Raw genomic sequence first — 22,263 nt, forward strand, 5'->3', positions numbered from 1 at the left:
CATTTTGATATTCCCCGTGAGTTTTTGTGGACCAATCAAGATATGCCATGTGTCAATCAATCTCACCTACCACACAAGTTTTCATCTCAAATCTGTCTGAAACGTTACTTTTGACATCAAATATAACCTGACGAAAACCAACTTTAACGTGATGTTTCAAGTTGTTTTCGTCGGCAACGTGAGTTTTCAAATTTATGGTTTTTTAAGTTATTTTGAAATTCATCTCCAAGATGAATTTCGTTTAAATTCCGTCTTTTAAAAAAATCATATTCATTAACTCCAAGCATTTCATCCCCTAATGCTACCGGACACCACCACAACCACCCATCACCACCATGAAACTTGAGCCCAACCATGTTCCACCGCCGCTACCACCGCCACCACCGCCGCCATTAACAACAATATCGTGGATGTTTGCGGTGACGGTGACGGTGACCGGAATTTGAACTTCAGCTTGGATTTATCAGTTATCACCGTATTTTTTAAACGATAATAACATGTTAATGATAACCAATTATTCATATATTAGTAGGCCTAATGTATGCTCTTGAATGACAAGGTTTGTTTTAGAATGCAATGGTCACAGTATGTAGACTTACAGATCAACGGTATGCTGTATCTAATTATGTTGACTCAATCTATACTATTTAATAAATAAAGCTTTCTAAACATCACATGTCATTAGTATATTTATCCTTACAAAAATTCCTCTTCTCTCTCTCTCCCTCTCTCTATCATATTAAATACATCTCTCTTTTTAATATTTCATTTTTAATAATTCCATCTTAACTTAAAAGAATTAATACAATCATAAATATGTTAATTTGTTTAATATAAAATATATTGCATTAGTTATTAATATTATATTTTTATAAGTAATCAATACGAAACGGGTGGGTTTCTTAACTGATTAAAGTATCAAAGATTGTTCATGTCAAAACAGTTTAAGATTAAAATGAGTTTTGGTCCACGAGTTGATTTAAAAAAGTAGTCATTTACATAGTCTAACAACTTTTTATTTCCAAATTACGTAATATGTAACTTTTTTTACCGTATAATATATCTTTATATATGTGATACATTTTTTTTTGTATTTCACATTATGTTATTATTTAAAAAAATACTTATTTTAACCCGTGTTTTACACGGGTAACTAACCTAGTAAATAATATATAATTCAATTATTTATGTTTTATATTTGGGGTGGCACGTGGCAGGTATGCCTATTAATGGTTGAGATTTGCTATTTATCAATGGTTGAGATGTGCTATTCTTGATTTATCAATTTTAATCTTATTCCGGTTACGTTCATCATTATTCCGGTCAGCGCCACCGTCATCACGGGCATCCACGATATTGTTGTTAATGACGGCAGTGGAACATGGTTCAGCTCAAGTTTCATGGTGGTGGTGGGTGGTGTCTGGTAGCATTAGGGGGCGGATGAAATGCTTGGAGTTGGATGAAATGCTTGGAGTTGGATGAAGAAGATAATGAATATGATTTTTTTAAAAGACGAAATTCAAATGAAATTCATCTTTGGAGATGAATTTCAAAATAACTCAAAAGTCATCTTATATGAAAGCCCACTTTGCCGATAAAAACAGCTTGAAAGATCACGTTAAAGTTGGTTTTCGTCAGGTTATATTTGATGTCAAAAGCAACGCTTCAGACAGATTTGGGATGAAAACTTGCGTGGTGGGATTGATTGACACATGGCAGATCTTGATTGGTCCACGAAAACTCACGGGGAATATCAAAATGTCACGTGGACGTTGGATTTGGTCGGCTATTTTTAGAAAATAAAATTTCACGGGCTAGTTTGCCTTTTCTCTCTCTTCAAAAGGGATAGTTAGGTAATTTTCTCAAAATTAAAATATAAAGGGAGACAAAATGATAAGTGTGAGAATAATTTGTGGCCACATAAAAAACTTAAATAAATTCAACAAAATTAATAAAAAAATTAAAACTCAAAATATAAATAAGAAACGAAAAAATAAAAAAAAAACTAAAATATTTACCCCGTCTTTCGAGTTAAAAAAACCCGAAATGACACAATGTCGAGAAGAAAGACACAATGACGAAAATAAACAAAAAGCAATAGATCGTAAAATATAACACAATAATGAGTAAAATATAACACAATGATGAGTAATATAACATAACATCAACAAAAAAAGGACACAATGTCAATAAAAAAAAGACACAATCAACGATGAAAATAAATACAATAAAAAATAAAAAGACACAATGATATTTTTCCCTCTTTATTATGTCTTTCTTTTAGAACGATGAAGACGGGAGAAACATCTTGTTTTTTTACTTATTTTATTTTTGAATTTTGAGTTATGATTTATTTATTTAATTCTTTTAAAAGGTTTTTTTTTTTTATCACAAAGCATTCTTAACCATCTCATTTTTATTCTAATATGACCCTATATGGTGTATCTAAAAGGTTAATAGACAATAACAAGAAACTCTCTCACTTTCACTATTTCCTCTGTGATCATATATATCCATATATGATATATGAGCCAGCAAATAGGCTGTTATAAGACAAAAACACAATTATTGATTGTTTTCTCAATTTCCTCTCTGATCATATATATGCATATCCATATCTATGACTCAGCAAATAGGCTGCTGTTATAAGACAAAAACATAATTATTGATTGTTTTCTCTCTCTATATATATATATATAAGGGAGGGTTATTTTTAGAACCATGGTGAGTTTTAAGAACTCTAAAAACTTAATTTTAAACCACAAATTTTATTAAATGATATGAAATATGTGGCTGAGATTAAATTCAATTAAAAATGAAGTAGGAGAGAGAATAAATATTTTTGATAATTACATAAGTTTAAACGTTAGTTACACATGTGTAAAAAGTCGATTCGGTGTGTAAAAAAATACCGTAATTTTTTGTACATCACTTACACTTACGTATTACACATGTGTAAAAAAAATTCGAAAAAAAATTGTTACGTTGAGTTCTTTCGAGTTCTTAAAACTCGAAGTGGTTCTCAAAAGTAATCAATCCTATATATATATATATAGGGGATGGATCTTGCGAGAAGTGATATTACAGCGAGAAGTGCGAGAAGTGAATGTATAACTCCATTAATCCCTAATTTCACTCATTTTCATATGATGTTACATACATATATGTAGGTTGGTTGTATTTATGTCTTAATTACATATTCAAACCAATCTACAAACATATAAATGTACCGAACCACATTTAAACATATGTACCTACACACATACAAACATACATACACATATACAAACATACGTACCTACACACATACATATGCACCTACACAACGCACCTACACATAAGAAAGAGAGTGAAATTAGGGATTAATGGAGTTACACCTTCACTTCTCGCTGTAAAAAAAACTTCTGAAATGATCCAATATATATATATATATATATATATATGAGTCAGCAAATAGGCTATTGTTATACATAAAAACATAATTATTGATTGTTTTCTCTATTTTCTTTCAGGCAGAAAACCGCCCAAACCGTCACTTATAGTTTTATCTATGGCATATAGGTGTTTTCTAAAAAGACGGGTTTTTTTATCTTTTGTCTAACCGTGGCTTATATCTATCTATGTGGCATATGTGTTTTTTTAAAAGACGTGTTCTTTTTGTATTTTATGTTTAATGTATATTTTAATTTTAATTTAATTTTTTATTTGGCTTATTGTTTTTGATTTTGTTGTATTATTAAAATTTTTTATTGATATTCTTTATCAAGAATTACAAAAGTTATAAAGAAGCAATGCAAATAAACGATATACACACACACACACACAACCATTACAACAAATTTGTACAAATAATAACAAAATATAGAAATCTATCTAAATGGCAACGTCACCAACATGGTAAAGGCGATGCTTAAATCTTAAGATTATGTGACGATAAAAAACACAAAAAACCACCACCACGTTATGACCATGAAGCGAGCACGTCAAGCATTAGGCGTGGTCGCGAGGACAACGACGAAGTTGTACAATAAAAAACATAAAACCACCACCATTACAACGAGTTTGTACATATAATAACAAAATGTAGAAATATATATATAGGATTAGGATCATGTGAGAACTATTTTGAAATTGAGAACTTTGAGAACCATTTTAAACCACATAAAACACTCTTTTTAATAAAAAAATAAAAAAATATATAAAACTCGAAAATAAAAAAAGTAAAAAAACCAAAAAATTTTATTTTTCATCCCGGTTTTATAAAAAAAATAAAAAAAATTGAAAAAAGTATCGGTTTAACAAAATTATACACATATGTATAATACTTATTTTTAAATTTTATACATGTTTTTTTATACAGATATGTACAATTTAAGGTATATGATAATGTACATATGTGTACATTACGTAACTAGAGATTAAATGAAATTAGACACATGTGTATAATACGAAGTTTTTATTTATTTTTTATTTTTTTATGAAACCAGAATGAAATATAAGAATTTTGGTTTTTTTACTTTTTAAAAATTTTTGTTATTCTTTGTTTTATGATTTTTTAAATATTTTTAGAGGTTTTTTAGTGGTTCAAAATGGTTCTTAAAGTTCTCAATTTTCAAATGGTTCTCTTAGGATTCTTATACACACACACACACACACACACACACACACACATATATATAACCTTTCTTATTATAGGCCAAAGAAATAGCTAAGGACTTCTTCCCCCATTCTCATCATAGGGTAGCTCAGGAACCATAGAATCTCTCAGGAGTTGAATAAACTCTTTTATGCTAGTGGAATTGGAAAGCATGATAAGTCCGTACTCCACATTCTAGCTTCATCCTTGGTTTTCTTTGAAAGGAACTGACATAAGAGAAGTGTAAGATAATTCTTTCTGGCCTTAACTGAAGCGGGGGAGGCCCTGGTCTACATACAGGTGTTGGATCAATAGAATCCTCCAATTGCTAGGGAAAGAATATCGGGATTAGTCTCATTGCCGTTGCTACTCTATATATATATATATAAATGACAACGTCATCGGCGTGTTAACAGACGATAATTAAATCTTAGGATTACGTGACAATAAAAAACACAAAAAACCACCACCACGTTCTGACCATGAAGCGAGCACACATGGCGTCAGGCGCGGCCGCGAGGACGACGATAGACCGGGATCCAGATGTAGGTTTGATAGCGACGACGACAACGATGACATTCGTGACACTACCATTAAGATAGATTTTTGTTATTATTTGTACAAACTCGTTGTAATGGTTGTGGATCTTATGGTTAAGTTCAAACTAAAGTCAAAAACAACTCAAAAGAAAAGAGTTCGAGCCATTTCGAGTTGAACCGAGTTTGCTCGATTTAAGAATGAGCCAATATTAAGCTCCCAATGTTCAGCTCGCTTAAAGTTAGCTTTACATGTATTCGGGTCGAGCTCGAGCTTCGCCTAGCTTGGCTAGGCTCATTTACAGCCCTATATACATGCATCAACCGAACCAATTAAACAATTAACGTAATAAACTTTTGTAAAATATTACACAATTAAGAAAACTAACATACGTATAACTATTGTACAACATATCACGAGAGGATTGATAAATTAACATAAACAAGTATCGCATTGCAAATTGTTGCCGCCGCAACATCGCGCGGGTTTCATTCTAGTTAAATAAACAAGTAAATTTACAAAGCTACCCTCATGTGCCTGGCACATGATAAGATTTAACGGAAAAATTTAACTGGGTTAGGCTGTTGGGAAAAGCGACCACCTAGCCACGAACGGTAAACAAAAAGTGCGGAATTAATCTTCGTTTGACTAAACTTTTTCCCAACCCGAATGAACCAATGAGGATGCAAACAAAATAGGGTAATTTAAAAGTAAAAGAGACATAAAAGTTTTAGCGTGGAAAACCTCTCAAGGCGAGAATAAAAACCACAGGACTACTAGAGCCGCTTTAAATCCACTATCACCAATAATAGCAATACAAAGTCTTCTCTAGATAAAACTAGAGGCATACACAAAACATCATATACATGGAACAAACAATCTTCAAGTATATGAAATCAAACTACAAAAGGGTAAACGAGTATGAGGTAACACAAACGAGAAAATACTGGTCTCTGAAACGTCTCTTATCTTCTTAAAAAACAACCCAAAATAATGGAGTACAAAACCTTGTCTTCGTCTCTGTTGGTCTTCGGCAGCAACAAAGGAATCCCACAATTCTTTCGTATATGTTGTATGTTGGCAGAATCAATTGTCAACCACAAACAATCTTTATATTATTTTTATTTGCTGGTGAGAACGTTACGAAGCCCAGACAAGAATCACCAATATTATTTTGTGGCCATGTGGGGGACAAGAAGCCATCACAACACGAAATATATATATATATATATATATATATATTTCCTTTTTCTTTATTACTAAATATTTAATAATAGTAATAAACCCACGTAGAATAATATTTGTTGGGTTTTTTTATGGGCAAAAAATACTTTATAATAGGCTCAAAGGACTTAACGTGAAAGATATTTAAAACATGATATATGTTTTTTGTCATTTCTTTTGCTAAAGGACGTTCTTTTATTATTTTGGATTAGCATTCAAAGTCTTACTAAGTTTTTGTACATGAAGCAAATAATTATATTGGGTTGAAACTTGAAAATCCAAGTCTCTCTCTCTCTCTCCCTATCTCTCTCTCTCTATATATATATGAAAGTTCATGTCTAGCTCCTCATTGTTGATACATGATGAGAATTGAAGATTAAGTACTTGGCCAATTGGAGACAAGACAACTATTACAATTTCAAGTATTTTCTGATCGAGGTCTTCTTTTGCAGCCATGCCACGGCTTTTAGTTATTAATATTGGTATAAATTGCAGGGAAACAAGCAGCCAGTAGAGGTGATGGCGGCCAACATAGCCGATCCCGAGCTACAAGCGCCACCATATCCTTGTGGAGATCTACTTGACGGTAAGTGTAATCATGCTTGACTTTCTTTTGGTGAAATTTCCCTAGTTTTTATCCCCCGTAATATTACGAGGTTGTTTTATATTATTCGTTTCTAATATTTATATATATTTTTTGGATTTTAATTTTATTTATTGTAACGAAGTTAATACTTTACTTATGATTTGATGATAAAAGGGTTTCACAAATAAATGAGATGTTGCGGTTTAAAAGCTATATAGGTTAATTTGGTGAGACCCATGACCCGCTTATTTTTTTTACTATAAAATTGTTTCTTAATTATAAATAATATTTTTTTAATCAAATATTAATATTTAGTATATCACTATTTTATAGTATTTTCATACCAATTATTTGGTGAGAATATAATGAGATTTTATAACCCGTTTAAGGATTATCTAAGTTTAGTGAGACCCATACCCGTGAATTCGGTTTATATGCATGAAAAACCTCCATTTACAAATAATGCAATCTGGTGTCTTGAGAGAATGTAGGGAGCAACCAGAGAGCTTTTTAAGGTTTCGTTTATATATATTATAGATTATAGATTGTATAGAATTTATTGATCAATGCTTAGATTTTGGAACTTTAGAATGATTATATTAGTTAGCACCTAACTATCCTTTATCGTCAATGTGGAGCTAGCTCATTTGGTACAGGTTCTTGCCTCTTAGTAGGAGGTCCTGGGTTCTAACCTAGGCGATTAATATGTGTGTATGTATTATTGTAACTTTGCCGGTGAAAAAAAAACTACTCTTTATGATATGGAACGTTAACTTAATTAATCTTTATATTGCTGAGAAGGAGGAAGAAAAGATTACCTTGATATCGCTGTTCCTCTCTATCGAGCATTAATCAAAGGAGAATGGGAAGCTACAGATACCATCCTTGATAACGACGAAAGAAATTTGGTACGGTATAGTATCACTGAGAAAAAGGATACACCACTTCATGTTGCAGCAGCACGAGATAGAAATATCCGGTTTCCGTCGAAACTTCTAGACAGGTTGAAGACGGCTGACTTGGAACTTCAGAACGCAGATGGCAATACAGCATTTTGCGTTGCCGCTATATCAGGAAATGTTGATATGGTTGAAGAAATGTTTAGGAGAAACAATGCACTGCAAACAATATGTGGTAATGACAACAAGTTGCCACTCTATCTGGCTGCTTATCATGGAAAACATGATGTGGTGGAGTTTCTATATGAGAAGTCTAATAAAATGACGGGTGAGTGTTGGACGAATGACAGCAGGAATGGCGTTTTGATGAAATGCATCGAATCAGACATCTTTGGTATGCAAAGGTACCTTAATATATAAATGTAACGGTAAATGACCAAAATGACCGTCCATCAAAATCTGTCCAGGAATATGTCCAAACCAAAACCTGGCAGCCGGCCCAAATATAAATCATCATCCGAATAGGTTTAAATTAACCTGGGAGAGCCACGTGTTTTGGGATTGATTTTGAAAAATGCTTATTGGCTTTTCAAAAAGCTATTTTTGAAAAACCAGGATTTGGGACTTTTGAAAAACTGTTTTTTAACCGTTTCAAAAAGCTAAAAAAAGAAAGATTTTTGTGATTGTCAAACACATTTTAACTTATTGGCTTTTTGAATTTTGAAAACACCAATAAGCCAATAAGCATTTTTCAAACTCAATCCCAAACATGCTCAAATATCCAGTCGGGGCGCTCGGCCAAAATTTTATAGAAAACCATCTGGGACAATGATGGCAGAGATCCCAACGGTCCAACGTTTTCTATAAAAGTTATGGCGCCCTGACAAGTATGGACACGTGGTTGGTTTAAAATGCAGTGTTGATGATTTATATTTCGGTTGGCTGTCGGGTTTTGGTATGGACAGATTTGGGACTGGGAGATGTTGATAGACAAAATGGGGAACAATTACTACTTTACTAGTCAAATAGACGTTTTGGTCATTTTACCTATATATAATAACTATAGTGTAATCTGACATCTTGATATATATTCATACGAATGAATGCCGAGCCTTTAATAGATGTGGCGCTACGCATATTGAATGACAATAACGAACTTCCTCATGATAATTATCTATGGGATGTGTTGCATGTATTGGCTCGAAAGCATAAGGCATTTCGTGTTGAAACGCAGTCTGCTTTCACTCAGTATATCAAATTTATCAAATCAGGCAAGTATCCTTCAATGAACATTCAACACCTTTATAAGTGATTTACCTTTTTGTAATATATAGACTGTTAAATGTTAAAAATCAGATACAAAAAGCACTTTACAAAGATCAAATAATAACAAGGATATAAAACTTAAATTTGTTGATTGATTCCATATATCCAATTTGTTTGTTCAGTAAAATCAATGCTCCAATTATTCTTATTGCGTTTCGAACAACATAACGTTTTAAACACGAATATAACCGAAATTACACTAATTACATTTAGACTAGCTCCATGGTTGATGATTTCAGCCATCTTTCCTTCATAGATTCTTAATCTTCCTCCTCGGAGTAGAAAAGAAAATCTTACTAATTAAATCGATAAACTTGCAAGAACAGCCTAGTCTTTGATAACGCCGTAGACCTTGATTGTGAGATAGTTCCCGATAACAATTGTAGAGACGGGTTTACAATCAAAAACAAAAATATAAACTAATAGTATAAAGAAAACTATGATTCCAATAATGACTTGTATAATGTAGAATGATTACATAAGTTTCTTCCACCCCAGGTGAGCTCCCGCAGAGTGGTGGATCACACATAAAACCAACAATTACAAATGAAACCCTGGTTCCCTATTTATAGCCCCTTGACCCTTGTTAACCGCCCCTTGATGGAGAACCCAAACTTTCACAAATTACCGAGAAGTTTCGCAGGATTCCAATGTTACTTTCGCAATAATGAAGTTCCTTAACTCCTGCAAAACTTCAACCAAAACTTCAAATCTTTAACCGCTTAATCTTCCAACATATCATTCTAAAATCTCATACCCGACAGTCTTTTGGTCACCACTGGATTTGATCAAACCTCACCAAACTATTGTTGATCAATTTTTTCTTTGAACGAATTCCTTACCTCCTGTAAATTGTGAGAACAACCACAAGTCCCGGATCGATAATCACACATGAATAAACGAATAACTCTCATTTATATTAATCAGAAAATCTCACTCAAAAACTTATTACAAACCTCAAACCCTAACTCGGTATGACTCTTGACGAACCCTAACTCGGTTACATCATGTTCACCCTCTCTAATGTCTAATCATAACTCGGTTTATATAGACTAACATAACTTGCTAGTCAAGACATTACCAAATATAATAAAACCTTAATTGCAACCCCATAAACCAATTATATCATTAATGAATCCTGCGGGCCCAATAGGTCAGGCCTATTGTAACATCCCGTTTTTCGGGTTTCGGTTAATAAATGAAAGTATGGGTTATTAAGAGTTGGGCTAGTGTTGGGTTAAATGGATATGGGTTATGGACTTGGGTATGAAAGAAAGAAGGAAAGACCATGGGCTTAAGCCCATGATCCCTAAATATATAAACCATAATCACCATTAATTCCCTCATTTTACACATATTCCATACACCACCAAAACACACACTTAAGCTCTCTCTCTCTAAGTCTCTCTCTCTAGCCGAAACATAGAAGAAGAACCGATCCCGATCCAAGGATGATAGTATGATTGTATGAGCTTAAACCCGTTGTATATAATCACAAAACGACGAGCCGACACCGTCACATCGTTAAAGTCACGAGATTCGGGTGGAATCGGGTATAAACCGACCTAAGATGATCTTAGGGGTCACCCTAGCTCAGATCTGGATCGAACGGGACGAAAAACGGTGAAAATACGCTTTTCCGGTGAGTTTTACGGTATTCCGGCAATGGCGGTGCCGGAAAAACGTGTACGAGGTTGTCAGGGAATTTCCCTGACCTAACCCTAGTTCGCTAAGGGTATTTAGTGATTTAGAAGTGATTCTCTAAGCTGGTTCGTCTGTAGAAATGTAACAAATTAGCTTCAATTCGTTAGGGGAAAAGATAGTGAATTACCCCTGATTCGCTATAGTTAAAGGATAACGAATTAGCTCCAATTCGTTATAGTCATTCGTTAAAGGAGATAACGAATTAGAAGGTCTAGTTCGCTACTTTGACTGGTTCGCTATATGGACAGATTCGTTAAGGAGTCCAGTTCGTTAAGGGTTCAATTCGTTATAGGAACCAGTTCACCAGGACATCCAGTTCGCTATGAACCAGTAACGAATTAGAAGTTTAATAGAATGACAATAGCAGCTCGACCCCAGCCAGGGGCTCTGCCCCTTGGACCCTGCTAGGGGCTGCCGCCCCTAGAACCCCGCTGCCAGGGGTGCTGCCCCCGGACCCCCGTTCGTTGAGGGTAATAATTAAACTAGAAAGACGATACGTGTAGTGATAGTTTACTGAAACGTATAATTATTATACAGTTAGTCGTGCACAACTCAAGAAGGGAATAACCGTAAACGGTGAACGCAACCCCATTGAGGTGAGTTTCTAGCCCCACTTCCTTGATATGTTTTCGGGGCTGTGTGCATACTCGATGTGATAGTTAATACACTTACCTTAAGTGGTAAGTGTATACCTTGTATGGTTTATGTATGATGATTGCTTGACGGTGCGTGAACGATCTTCGGATATTGCATGTACCGTCAGGTGGTAGCTAAAGATGTGATTGCCATGTATGTTGTAAGATAAGATGCAAGTATGAATCTATATGATGTATGCATAATGTACGTATGATATGTTAATGGTACGTGAACGCTCTTCGGAGATTGCACGTATTGTCAAGATAAGATGCAAGCATGAATATATATGATGTATGCATAATGTAAGCATGACATGTTAATGGTACGTGAACGCTCTTCGGAGATTGCATGTATTGTCAGGAAAAGTATTTAAGAGCAGGTATAGTATGAAGCTATGGAAGAAAGGGTACCGGACCCTAATAATATCCGAGGATGAAGGGTGACCGGACCCTAATAATATCCGAGGATGGAGGGTACCGGACCCTAATAATATCCGAGGATGATGGGTGACCGGACCCTAATAATATCCGAGGATGAAGGGTACCGGACCCTAATAATATCCGAGGATGGAGGGTACCGGACCCTAACAATATCCGAGGTGTGTAGGGTGAAACGCCCTTTATAATGTATGGTTAGATATGAATGTGTATGGACGAATGCTGAACATGATATGCATGTAATGCGTACCTTCTGGCACGTATATGTGTATGAAAAGTAAGTTATGTGATTAACTAGAACTCACTCAGCGTAGCTGACTTTTAGTATGCACGCAGGCAAATAGGTTGAGGCAGCTCGCGTGACTGAAGACACATGGCATGGAATCGAAGATACTGGCATCTAGAAGAAATGTTGTGATGTTTTAAAGATTATGTTTTGTTTTAATTGACTACGAATGTTTTATAAGACATGATTTGATGGTTATGTGAAATGTTATGGTTGAAGTTTTATTATTCCGTGAAAGTTTTCATTAACTCTGATATTTAGAACTGCGTTTATGAGTAAATCCAACGTACAAAGTAAGGCCACCGGTAACGGGGCCTTACACCTATTAATGAATCCCGCAGGCCCAATCGGTCAACCCCATAAACCTACACGCGACAAGCCTATTTAGTTGGAAATTACTTCCGACACAACCCACTGATTTCTCCTACATCACTGAAATTAATCAAAACATCTACTAGATGTTTTTATCAAATGTCTTCCCTTCCGGTTGCTATTGCTATACTTATTATCATAACGATTTATTTCAATTCCAGCCGCTTCTCTTCTTATTGCTCATTTCACTTGTTTAAACATTGTTTCTGATTTCATTGTACAAAAGCTTCAAAATGCAATTTGACAATCTGATCGTTAATGTTCTTCAAATAATGATTCTGAAAAAAAACAATCAGTTTCTTCTAAATCAATCATTGATCGCATGCTTCTTGATTAGACAATGAAAATAACTATCATTTTTTACATTTTAATTGCCTCTGTCTAATTACAATATGGCATTATGACCCTTATACTAATATATATATCAAAACGATAACTTAGTTTAGTTTTCAACATTAAGTGTATGCAATTAAAGGAAATAAATGACACACCATTATAAATTCTCCCAACATAATTTAGATTTTCGAAGACGTTGTGAAACGTACATATGAAAACTGCACAGTATCTTATTTGATTGTTGCTTGCAGCTTTTGGAAAAACCGAGGAAAGTGATGCCACGCTATTACTAAGATTACTCAGGAAAAGGATAATGCAAAAGCCTAAGGCTGATGTTGATAACAGAATAAAAGGCCCGTTGATTAGTGTAGATGGAAATGATACCCACCCTACTCATCTTCTATTTGTTGCTGCAAAAATGAACAACACGGGATTTTTGGTTGAGCTGATCCGTGAATATCCTGATCTTATATGGACGAGAAATGATGATGGACAAACTATCTTTCATGTTGCTGTTGCGCATCGTCATCAGGATATATACGATTTATTATATCAGACTGGCTCAATGAGGGATCGTATCACTTCAATCACCGACAACCAAAAAAATAATATTCTGCATATAGTTGGAAATGATCCTAAGATAAGTGTTGATCATCAACGGGTTACTTCTCAAATGTTTAGCGAATTGGTATGGTACAAGGTACATCTCTTTCAAAGCTTTTATAGGTTGTTAATCATGTTTACATTCTTAGAATGAAAAACTCACACATTTCGTATTCTCGCCAAACCATACAAAACTATTTAGATTGATTTTGTAATTGTCTTTGATAGATAGAATCAGTTAGTTATTATATGGTTACATTGTTCACTGTAGTTAGTTCCTAGTCTTTAGGATAATCTCTTGTATATATTTTCTAATGTTTAAGAAATGAAATAATCATCATCATCATTGTACTCAGTATATCCCACCGATAGCAAAGCTATGATAGGGTCTGAGGAGGGTAAGATGTAGGCAACCTTCATCTACACTTTAGGAATAGAGAGGCTACTTCCGGTGAGACCCCGGCTCGAGTTTAAGAAATGAAATATACGGTTAATACTTTTATATGGTATCAGCCAGATTTTGCAAACCTTGAAATACCCATCAATGCCCCACTTTTTTTCAGCCAACTTATTATTCTCCCCAATGACGTCCACCGCTAGCAGCACCGTCTCATCCCTTATCTCGTTTATTGTTGTCAAAATCGTGCCTAGGCGTGGATTATCCACTATTCGGTACCTCACTGATAAAGTCGCCGATTAATCGCTATTTGGTCAAAAATGAAAAGGTTACGCATACAATTTGGTATGTATATATATGTAGGGAAAATTAACGTGCTAATTGTGAGAATCAAGTAGGGTAATTATATATGCAAGTAGAGTAATTATGTAATTACATCATAAAGTAATTATGTAATTACTCTATGATTTAATTACATAATTACTCTACTTGATTCTCACAATTAACACGTTAATTTCATTTGTATTTTATCCAAACCATATATGTGTATGTTTGAAAAATTGCATATTAATTCCAATCCGATTAATCCATATTAAACACTAGTCCCTACCTCAATGTCCAACTACCGCCTGACGAGTTCTACAACACTTAGTTTTATCCCTCTTTCAACACCATCCCTAACCCTTGTCACTTTCCCCACATCTCTCAAACTCACCTCCACAATTGTCTAAGTTGGAAAACACATATTAAGGCCCTTCTTCATGGATTGGATATCAACAAACACATAGATGACTCCATCAGCCCCTGTCCCAATCATTCATGATGTATTGGAAGTTAAATTTGAGACGAGTTAAAAGAAAGTTGAAGAGGTTATGATATTTTAATATTTAGAGTTATCTAGTTTAATTAAATTAGTAGAGATAATGTTTGTATTAGATTCTATTTGAGATAAGTATTTGAGTAGGATTAGTATACTTTTCTAGTATATATAGATAGTCTATGGTAAATGTAACGTGTAGTTTTTGTTCTTAGAAATATTGAAGGAGTCGTGAATTACCACAAAAAATATCCTTTTGGTCATGATTACCCGGACTGGTTCCGTCACCAACATAGCTTCATCTCTTGAAGCTCGGAAGATCCTCTCCAACACATATGCTTCCCCATACCGTGGCCATATAAAGAAACTCCAACACTGTCTGAAACAATATATGTTCCAAACACCCGGATCAAGCTATAAGAGATTATATGCAATATGTCAAAACTCTCATTGATGAGCTTTTTATCATCGATAAATAAATGGTTCTCGAGGATATTACCGATGTCATCCTCACTGGTTTAGACCAAAATCTCTTACAAACATGTTATCGATGTTGTTCAAACTAGAGATAGCCCCAATTCTTTTCATGAACTTCATGAAAAACTAATCAAACATGAGTTATCACTAGTTGATCAAACCCCTCAAACCGCCACAACATCTTGACCCTTCTTAGTTAAATGACAATGATGTTTTACCCAAGGTCACACAGACACACACTTGCTTCGTGCCATCGACTGATTTGATTCTTGATGGTGTTTCCAAACGATACGACATTTAGGAAGCAACCAATGTAACATTAGTAACACTTATGACGCTTAGACCCCCAACCTAATATAATATGCAGTTTTGAACCATGATAATTGTAATGATAATGATAAAGATAAGGGTTTAGTTTAACTTTCTAACAATCTATTGGGACCGGGGTTTAATAGGGGTAACAAAACATCATCAACTGCACATCCAAGCTCAAGCTGAGTCACTCGTAAGCTACTTGAGCTTGGATAGATAAAATCTCGAAACCAGTTGAGCTTTTTCAAGCTTGAGCCCGACCCTGAAGTAAAACTTGTTTATTTATTGAGACTAAGCTCGAGCCTTGTGTATTTATAAGTTTTACATATTTTGAACTTCTATGTATTGATTTTACACTGCACAGTCAAGCTTGAGCCTAACATTGGCTTGTTTAAGGTACTACATGAGATCGAGTCGAGCTTAAGCTAGTTTTAAGGTTTTCTCAAAATATATTAAAATAATTAAAAACGTATATAAATATAATTCAAATAAATAATAAACGAGCTGAGCCCTAGCTTGAATAACAATTCATGAACCGAGCTCGAGCTTTAAAAAAAGAGTTTGAAACAAGCTAAGCTCAAGCTTTGGTACGTCAAAACGAGCCTAGGGATAGTCAAGCTAGGGGCTCAGCTCGACTCGTTTACACCCATACTAATCATATTATGTTTTTATATATATGTGTGTCTTTTAACTGTAGAAAGTAGAGGATATACTCCCTCCTCCCTGTAGAGAAGTAAAGAGTGAAGCAGGCCAAACACCAGCAGAAGTATTCATAGAGAAGCATAAAGATCTTTCTCTCCAAAGTGTGGCACGGATAAATGAAACAATCAATCAATCCATGGTGGTTGCCGCGCTTGTATGCACCATCGGGTTTTCAGTACTCTTTTCAATTCCTGGCGGGTTTGATTAGAACAATGGATATCCTGTGTTCCACAACAAGAAGTTTTTCATTGGTTTTGTAGTAATGGATGCCATGTCATTTATTAGTGCCACGGTTTCAATCCTCAACTACCTAACCATCATCGTTTCTGGTCACCGACAAAACCTGGATTCATTATATATAAACTCGAAGCTTGGTCATGTGTTACTCTTCTACTCCGTGTTCTTCTTAGTCATGGCTTTTATCATCGGCTTTTTCGTTCTATATGAAAAAAGCAAGTGGACGTTTGTAATCTACCCATATGCTTTGCTAATGATTTTAGGGGCTACTAAGCCCATTTCTTCCGTCCTCGATGATTAGCACCATTGCTTTCCAGGAAGAGGCCGCCAAAATATATGCTCTACGGGTAAGTAAAGAAAGTTCCAAATGTCGTAGACTTTTACGAATGTAAAGGATTTTTATTTTTCTCTTTTATGAAGTTTGCATCTTGTGTTGTAATATTGATGATCCATCATGTAATTTCTACTCCTTGCAATATATTCATTTTGGTTCTTATAATTCGTAATATTCGCTATTATTAATTGTTGATGCTACAAAAAATAAGACAAGGATAGCATATATAGACGTCTCCAAGGGTTTCGAGGCTTAAAGGGTTCTGCAAAACGAACACACTTTAAATCATCGCATGAGGGGGTCTCATGTGATCAGCCTCCGGTGTGAGAATAAGTTAGATGTTCTTTTATAGTGGAATGGTTGGACTGAGCCAACCTCTTGTTGACAGCTCAGAGGCTTAAAGCGATGACGTTGTGACGATTTCTTTCTTTCCTTGATCGCAGACAAGACTTTTCCATATCGGTTAGTAAGAGTCTGGCCTGCTAGAAAATAGACATCCCTCACTCAACCACGAGTGGACCTTGGTCCTTGTGTTCGGTGCACAGGCTTTTGAGAGTTACTGTAGACATCCTATCAAAATAGACGCTTTTGAGCCTTTAACCATTTAAGCCTTGGAGCATTCGTAGTTGATCATAGTGAGCTTAAATGCTTCTCTTCGTGGTGAGCCCACCTACGTCATGATCGTCATCATCAGTCAGAGCAAATAAGATAGACAATAACTAACAAAAAAAAGATACATGTTAACATTACTACATTAGATGTAATACCTACGTCTATATATTCGAAAAACTCGATCAATTAGTATGAGTAGTTACAAATGATTTTTATGCTTGTTGGTTTTAATTGTAATTGAGATAGCCATGGTTCTTTATGGGGACACTGATAAGTGATAACTGGTGCCATTATAGCTTTCAAAAAGTGAAATACAATAAAAATTTAGTGATACTCTCCAAAATAGGCATTTTTTGCTTTGACTTCTCCAAAATAAGCAAACAAATTCAACATCTAAAAATAGACAAAATGCACTCAGGCTAAGACGAAGCTATAAGCCTCTAACACAGCACCTCCCTAGCCGACTCAAGCCAGCAACCAAGCCATAAAGCCGAACCACAACCCTCAAGGATTGAATCGATATCAAGAACACGAACAAAATTAGCAAACACACAATATAAAGTAAAACCGATTTTATTATACTAGGGAAATATAACTCAAAAACCCTAATGCAATAACTCTCATAGATTAAACCGTACTTAGTTATAATAGGCCTCCACCCCTTCTCATAGATTAAACCCTAATTATCACATAACGGGCCTCCACCTCTTCTTAGATAATTGGGCCGCCTATCACTGGGTTCACTCAGGAATTTCTTCGGGCCTTCAAACCCAAGCTCGTTCGGTTTGACTAAGATGGTGCCTAGTCAGGCTACGTTGGATGAAAAGGTGCATCACGAAATCGATAAAGCGACCAGTTTCAAATCACGTTCGTGACTGGTCCAACGGAAACTTTAACAGGCACCACGATTGCCCTTGTCGGACCGTTTGAAGAGATAATCGCAAGACATATTGTGATTGGGTTGATGGTGGACCTTCATGGAACTTCCTCAAATGGGCTTCAAGACTTCAAGTTAACAAAAGTTTAACCACCAAGTCCATTAGTTGGGTCATTGGGCTTTACACCAGCCCAAAGTTTTAAGAGTGGGCCTTCAAACCGAACCACCTAGTAGCCCGGACATCTCAACGAGTACATATAGGCCTAATGACTTTCAATAATGGGTTTCTTAACCGTCGGCTAATCGTGCCTAGGGATGTTAAACAGGCCGTGTTCGTGGGTTGGAGGGTTCAACCCGACCCAAACCTGAAAGTTTGAGAAGAACCTGAAAATGAACCGAACCCGGAAAACTTGTAAGACACGTGAGCATGAACACAACCTTCAAGTTCACGCGTTTACCCGAACACGACCCTTTAACCTGAAAGTTTTTTTTTTCTTTTTCACTTATTAATGCTTTAAGTTTCCATTTTTACAACAAAAGAAAAATACATGCTTATATAAAACAATTACATTCAATTTACATTTAACCTATCACATAATTACGGGTTCAATTAATAAAGCTTAGTATTTTTTTTATGTTAGATATAAGTGTAAATAAGTGTAAAACTAAATAAAAAACAAAACTCGAATTTAAATATATGTTAACTGAATTACAAATAATGAGAAAAGATGGAATACAATAATTGTTTAACGTACAAGAATACAAGAATACTTATATTTCATGAAATCGATCCATGAAATCACATCACAAGATCTTGAAATCGTCAATACATATCCAATTAATCATTGGTTCACCGAAATAAACAGTTTGGGATCGTTAATCGATCAATTTTTTACTTTTTTTCACGAAACCTTTTTTGAGCGTTTTAGGTTTTTGGTTGAGCGTTTTAGGATTTTGGCTAATCGTTTTAGGTTTTTGGACGAGCGTTAGTTTTGGCTGAGCATTTTAGTTTTTTTTTTTTTTGGCCTTTAAGCGTGTCGCGTACCTATCGTACATTAATGCATTATCAGTAAGAAGTCGGACCAAATAACACATACATATAGTCATGAAGCGATTGTAGACATGCATGCCTATTATCTTGCTAGTAAAATTGTCTAAATCAAAAAATCACATGGTTGTGATCCATGTCAACATCAATGACAATGCATACTGATCTCTTTAAACCATCCGAAAACAACCCCTATTTATGGTCTTAAATGAAATTTACTTTAGCCATTAATACATCTTCTGATCTTCATAGTTATCTAAAAGCTTAAAACCATCATAATATATGGAACTACACACACAAGTGATGTTCGTGACACTTTTACATCAAATCATGAGTCAAACTTTTTATAACAGTTTTTTTTTAATAATAAAAAATCAAATTGTTGAAAATTAAAAATGAACCAAACCAAACCAAACAGTTACTAATAGTTTGTCTTGGGTTGGTTTCACAATTTTGGCTTAATTTGTACTTAAAATAAAGAATCGGTAATGTTCCAACAATAAAAAAGTATAAAAAACTAACCGCATATATGATATTGTTAAGAAAATTTTATTTTTGAATACGTCAAACTTAAAAATGTTATCATAATAAGTGAGGTGAAACATCGTTTGACTGCAATCTTTGAAAATAACAAATATTGATTTTAGTTCAGTACACAACAACAATACACGTCGTGTTTAACATCAACGGATCTAAAAGAAAATTTGAAGGTAGCCCCGTTATCCCTTAATCTACGCTAGATCATCTACTAGTGTTCAATAAAATTTGGTTTATATAATTATCCTTTATTTAAAAGCAATGAGTTTCAACATTCTTGATTGTGCATTTTTTGTTTTTTAGCCAATATATGAGTAACTATGGTATGTTTAATAAAACCATTTTTCCTTGAAAATTACAATGAAAAACATGTTAGAAAAATTTGACCAAAATAAATAAATAAATGAGTCCACCCAATAATTGTTGCATATGGTAGGTGGGTTTAATTGCTCATATTGGTCCTGCCAACTTAAAATTTAAGGCACATATTAATGTTGGGGTAGAGATATATGCCACTAACAACTAGAAATAAACATACAAATGCATTAGGCTTGATTTTGGTAGGTTATATCAATCTTTGGTTATAAATTCCATAAGATTTTATTTGATATGTTGGTGAACTCAAATGTCAATGATGGTATATCATTCGTGATATTGATAGTTATAATGTTATACAAAACTTCAAACGGTTGTTTTGTAGTGATTACATCAAAAGATAAGTTTGAATTCCAAATCATATAACAAAATTAGATGTTGAATACACAGTCTCGAACACAATGGTATGCTAGTCTTTATTGGATATTACGCGTTCAATTATGATATACAAGATGAAATCCTATTGATTACCAAATATCTAGAAATTCCCATATATACTCATTTCTAAACCCTAATAAACATGTCATTTTGTCATATAATTTAATATACATATTTAGTAGAATAGGATTTATATTTAGTAGAATAGGCTTTGCGATTCAAAAGGGGATAGCGGCGCAGCTTGTTGCTCGCTTACCCATTATCCAGATGTAGTTCGATTTGTGTTATATATAAAAGGATTAATAAGATGGTTTTGTCAAAATATATATATATATACACACACATATTGACAATTCTATACCAAATGCAATCTTCAAAGATACTAATAACAACTCTCACCAAACCTATTCAATATGCATACATTAACAATAAAAGTTAAGAAGCAACCCACATGCATTACTTAATATTTTAACAATGAAAATGAAATGACACAATACAACCCATGTCACTAGGACATATCCATTAATGTTACTAAAAATACGCTATTAGTGTTTATCTCAACCAAGACGACATCATTTTCAATGTTATGTCATACCAACTAACCCACGAGTTCTAATTTAATGTATGTTCATACGAGTGACGTGTCACTACTACTTATGCATAAAAGACTTCATGACCGCTAATAAGTAATAGCATCCTCATTGACTTTCGAACTACATTCTATCATTGAGACCTAATCTTTAGTATCCAAATCATGATTTAATGTCACATTTTGACAAGATTTTCAGCAAACGTCAAACACTGTTTTTTAAAAACAGATTATCTGATTATTTAATTAAAACGCTTATGAGCCTTAACTTTTAGGTGAACTACTTAAAATTGATTTTATTTATTTTTCATTTTAACAACAATTTCAAGATTTTTCTATGATAAATACACGAAAGTTTGTATTATACAGGATTTAAACCCTCGACTTTTTGACTAAATGACTGCATCACTTGACTAACGTGATATTCCTTTAAACACCCTTAAAATTAATTATCTAGATGCCCAAAACACCATCTCATACACTCAAGGTGTGTTTGGGATTCCTTATTTATCTTCACCTAATGACTTATGAAGGACTGTTTATCTATAAGGCTAAAAAATGTGTTTTGAATAAGTTGGGATATGATAACTTATCTCCTTATATGTTTAGACTTTAGAATACTCATTCCACCCTTCCACACCACCCAAACACTTTTTAAAAACAACTTATTCACTTATATAATATGTCATTTTTGGCCATTATAGAACAATAAGTTTAACCAAACACTTTTTAAAAAATAACTTATCAACTTATGTTAATCCAAACACCTTTTTTGAAACTCCTTATTAGAAATTCATAAGTCCTTTTCTACTTATCACAAAAAGTTATTTTCAACTTAAAATGAAATCCAAACACACTCTCAATCTAGCATGATTGTGATCAATTATCCAAAACATAAATACAAACTACATCTTCATTATAAAAATATAATAATAACAATAATAATAATAATAAGTAAAACCCTAACAATATAATAATTTAATAATACC

General features: G+C 34.1%; 1 protein-coding gene across 1 annotated transcript; it reads left to right on the plus strand.

The window, feature by feature from the left end:
• The first annotated feature begins 6,786 nt into the window (after positions 1-6,786).
• LOC143627142 (uncharacterized) lies at positions 6,787-9,245 on the plus strand. Its single transcript, XM_077097037.1, has 4 exons — positions 6,787-6,819; positions 6,893-6,983; positions 7,782-8,276; positions 9,004-9,245. The coding sequence occupies exons 2-4, from the start codon at positions 6,917-6,919 to the stop codon at positions 9,192-9,194; spliced, it is 753 nt and encodes a 250-aa protein (XP_076953152.1). The 5' UTR covers positions 6,787-6,819; positions 6,893-6,916; the 3' UTR covers positions 9,195-9,245.
• Positions 9,246-22,263: the final 13,018 nt, after the last annotated feature.

Source organism: Bidens hawaiensis, unplaced genomic scaffold (genome assembly GCF_021521415.1).
Source record: "Bidens hawaiensis isolate Kalapana, Puna unplaced genomic scaffold, B.hawaiensis_p1.1 tig00000458_1, whole genome shotgun sequence".
In the NCBI taxonomy this organism is placed as follows: Eukaryota; Viridiplantae; Streptophyta; class Magnoliopsida; order Asterales; family Asteraceae; genus Bidens; species Bidens hawaiensis.

Excerpts from the sequence above, each read along its gene's own strand:
- LOC143627142 (XM_077097037.1), top strand. The coding sequence starts at position 6,917 with ATGGCGGCCAACATAGCCGATCCCGAGCTACAAGCGCCACCATATCCT. Across the intron at positions 6,984-7,781 it reads TTGTGGAGATCTACTTGACG|AAGGAGGAAGAAAAGATTAC; the intron begins GTAAGTGTAATC and ends TATATTGCTGAG. Across the intron at positions 8,277-9,003 it reads CATCGAATCAGACATCTTTG|ATGTGGCGCTACGCATATTG; the intron begins GTATGCAAAGGT and ends AGCCTTTAATAG.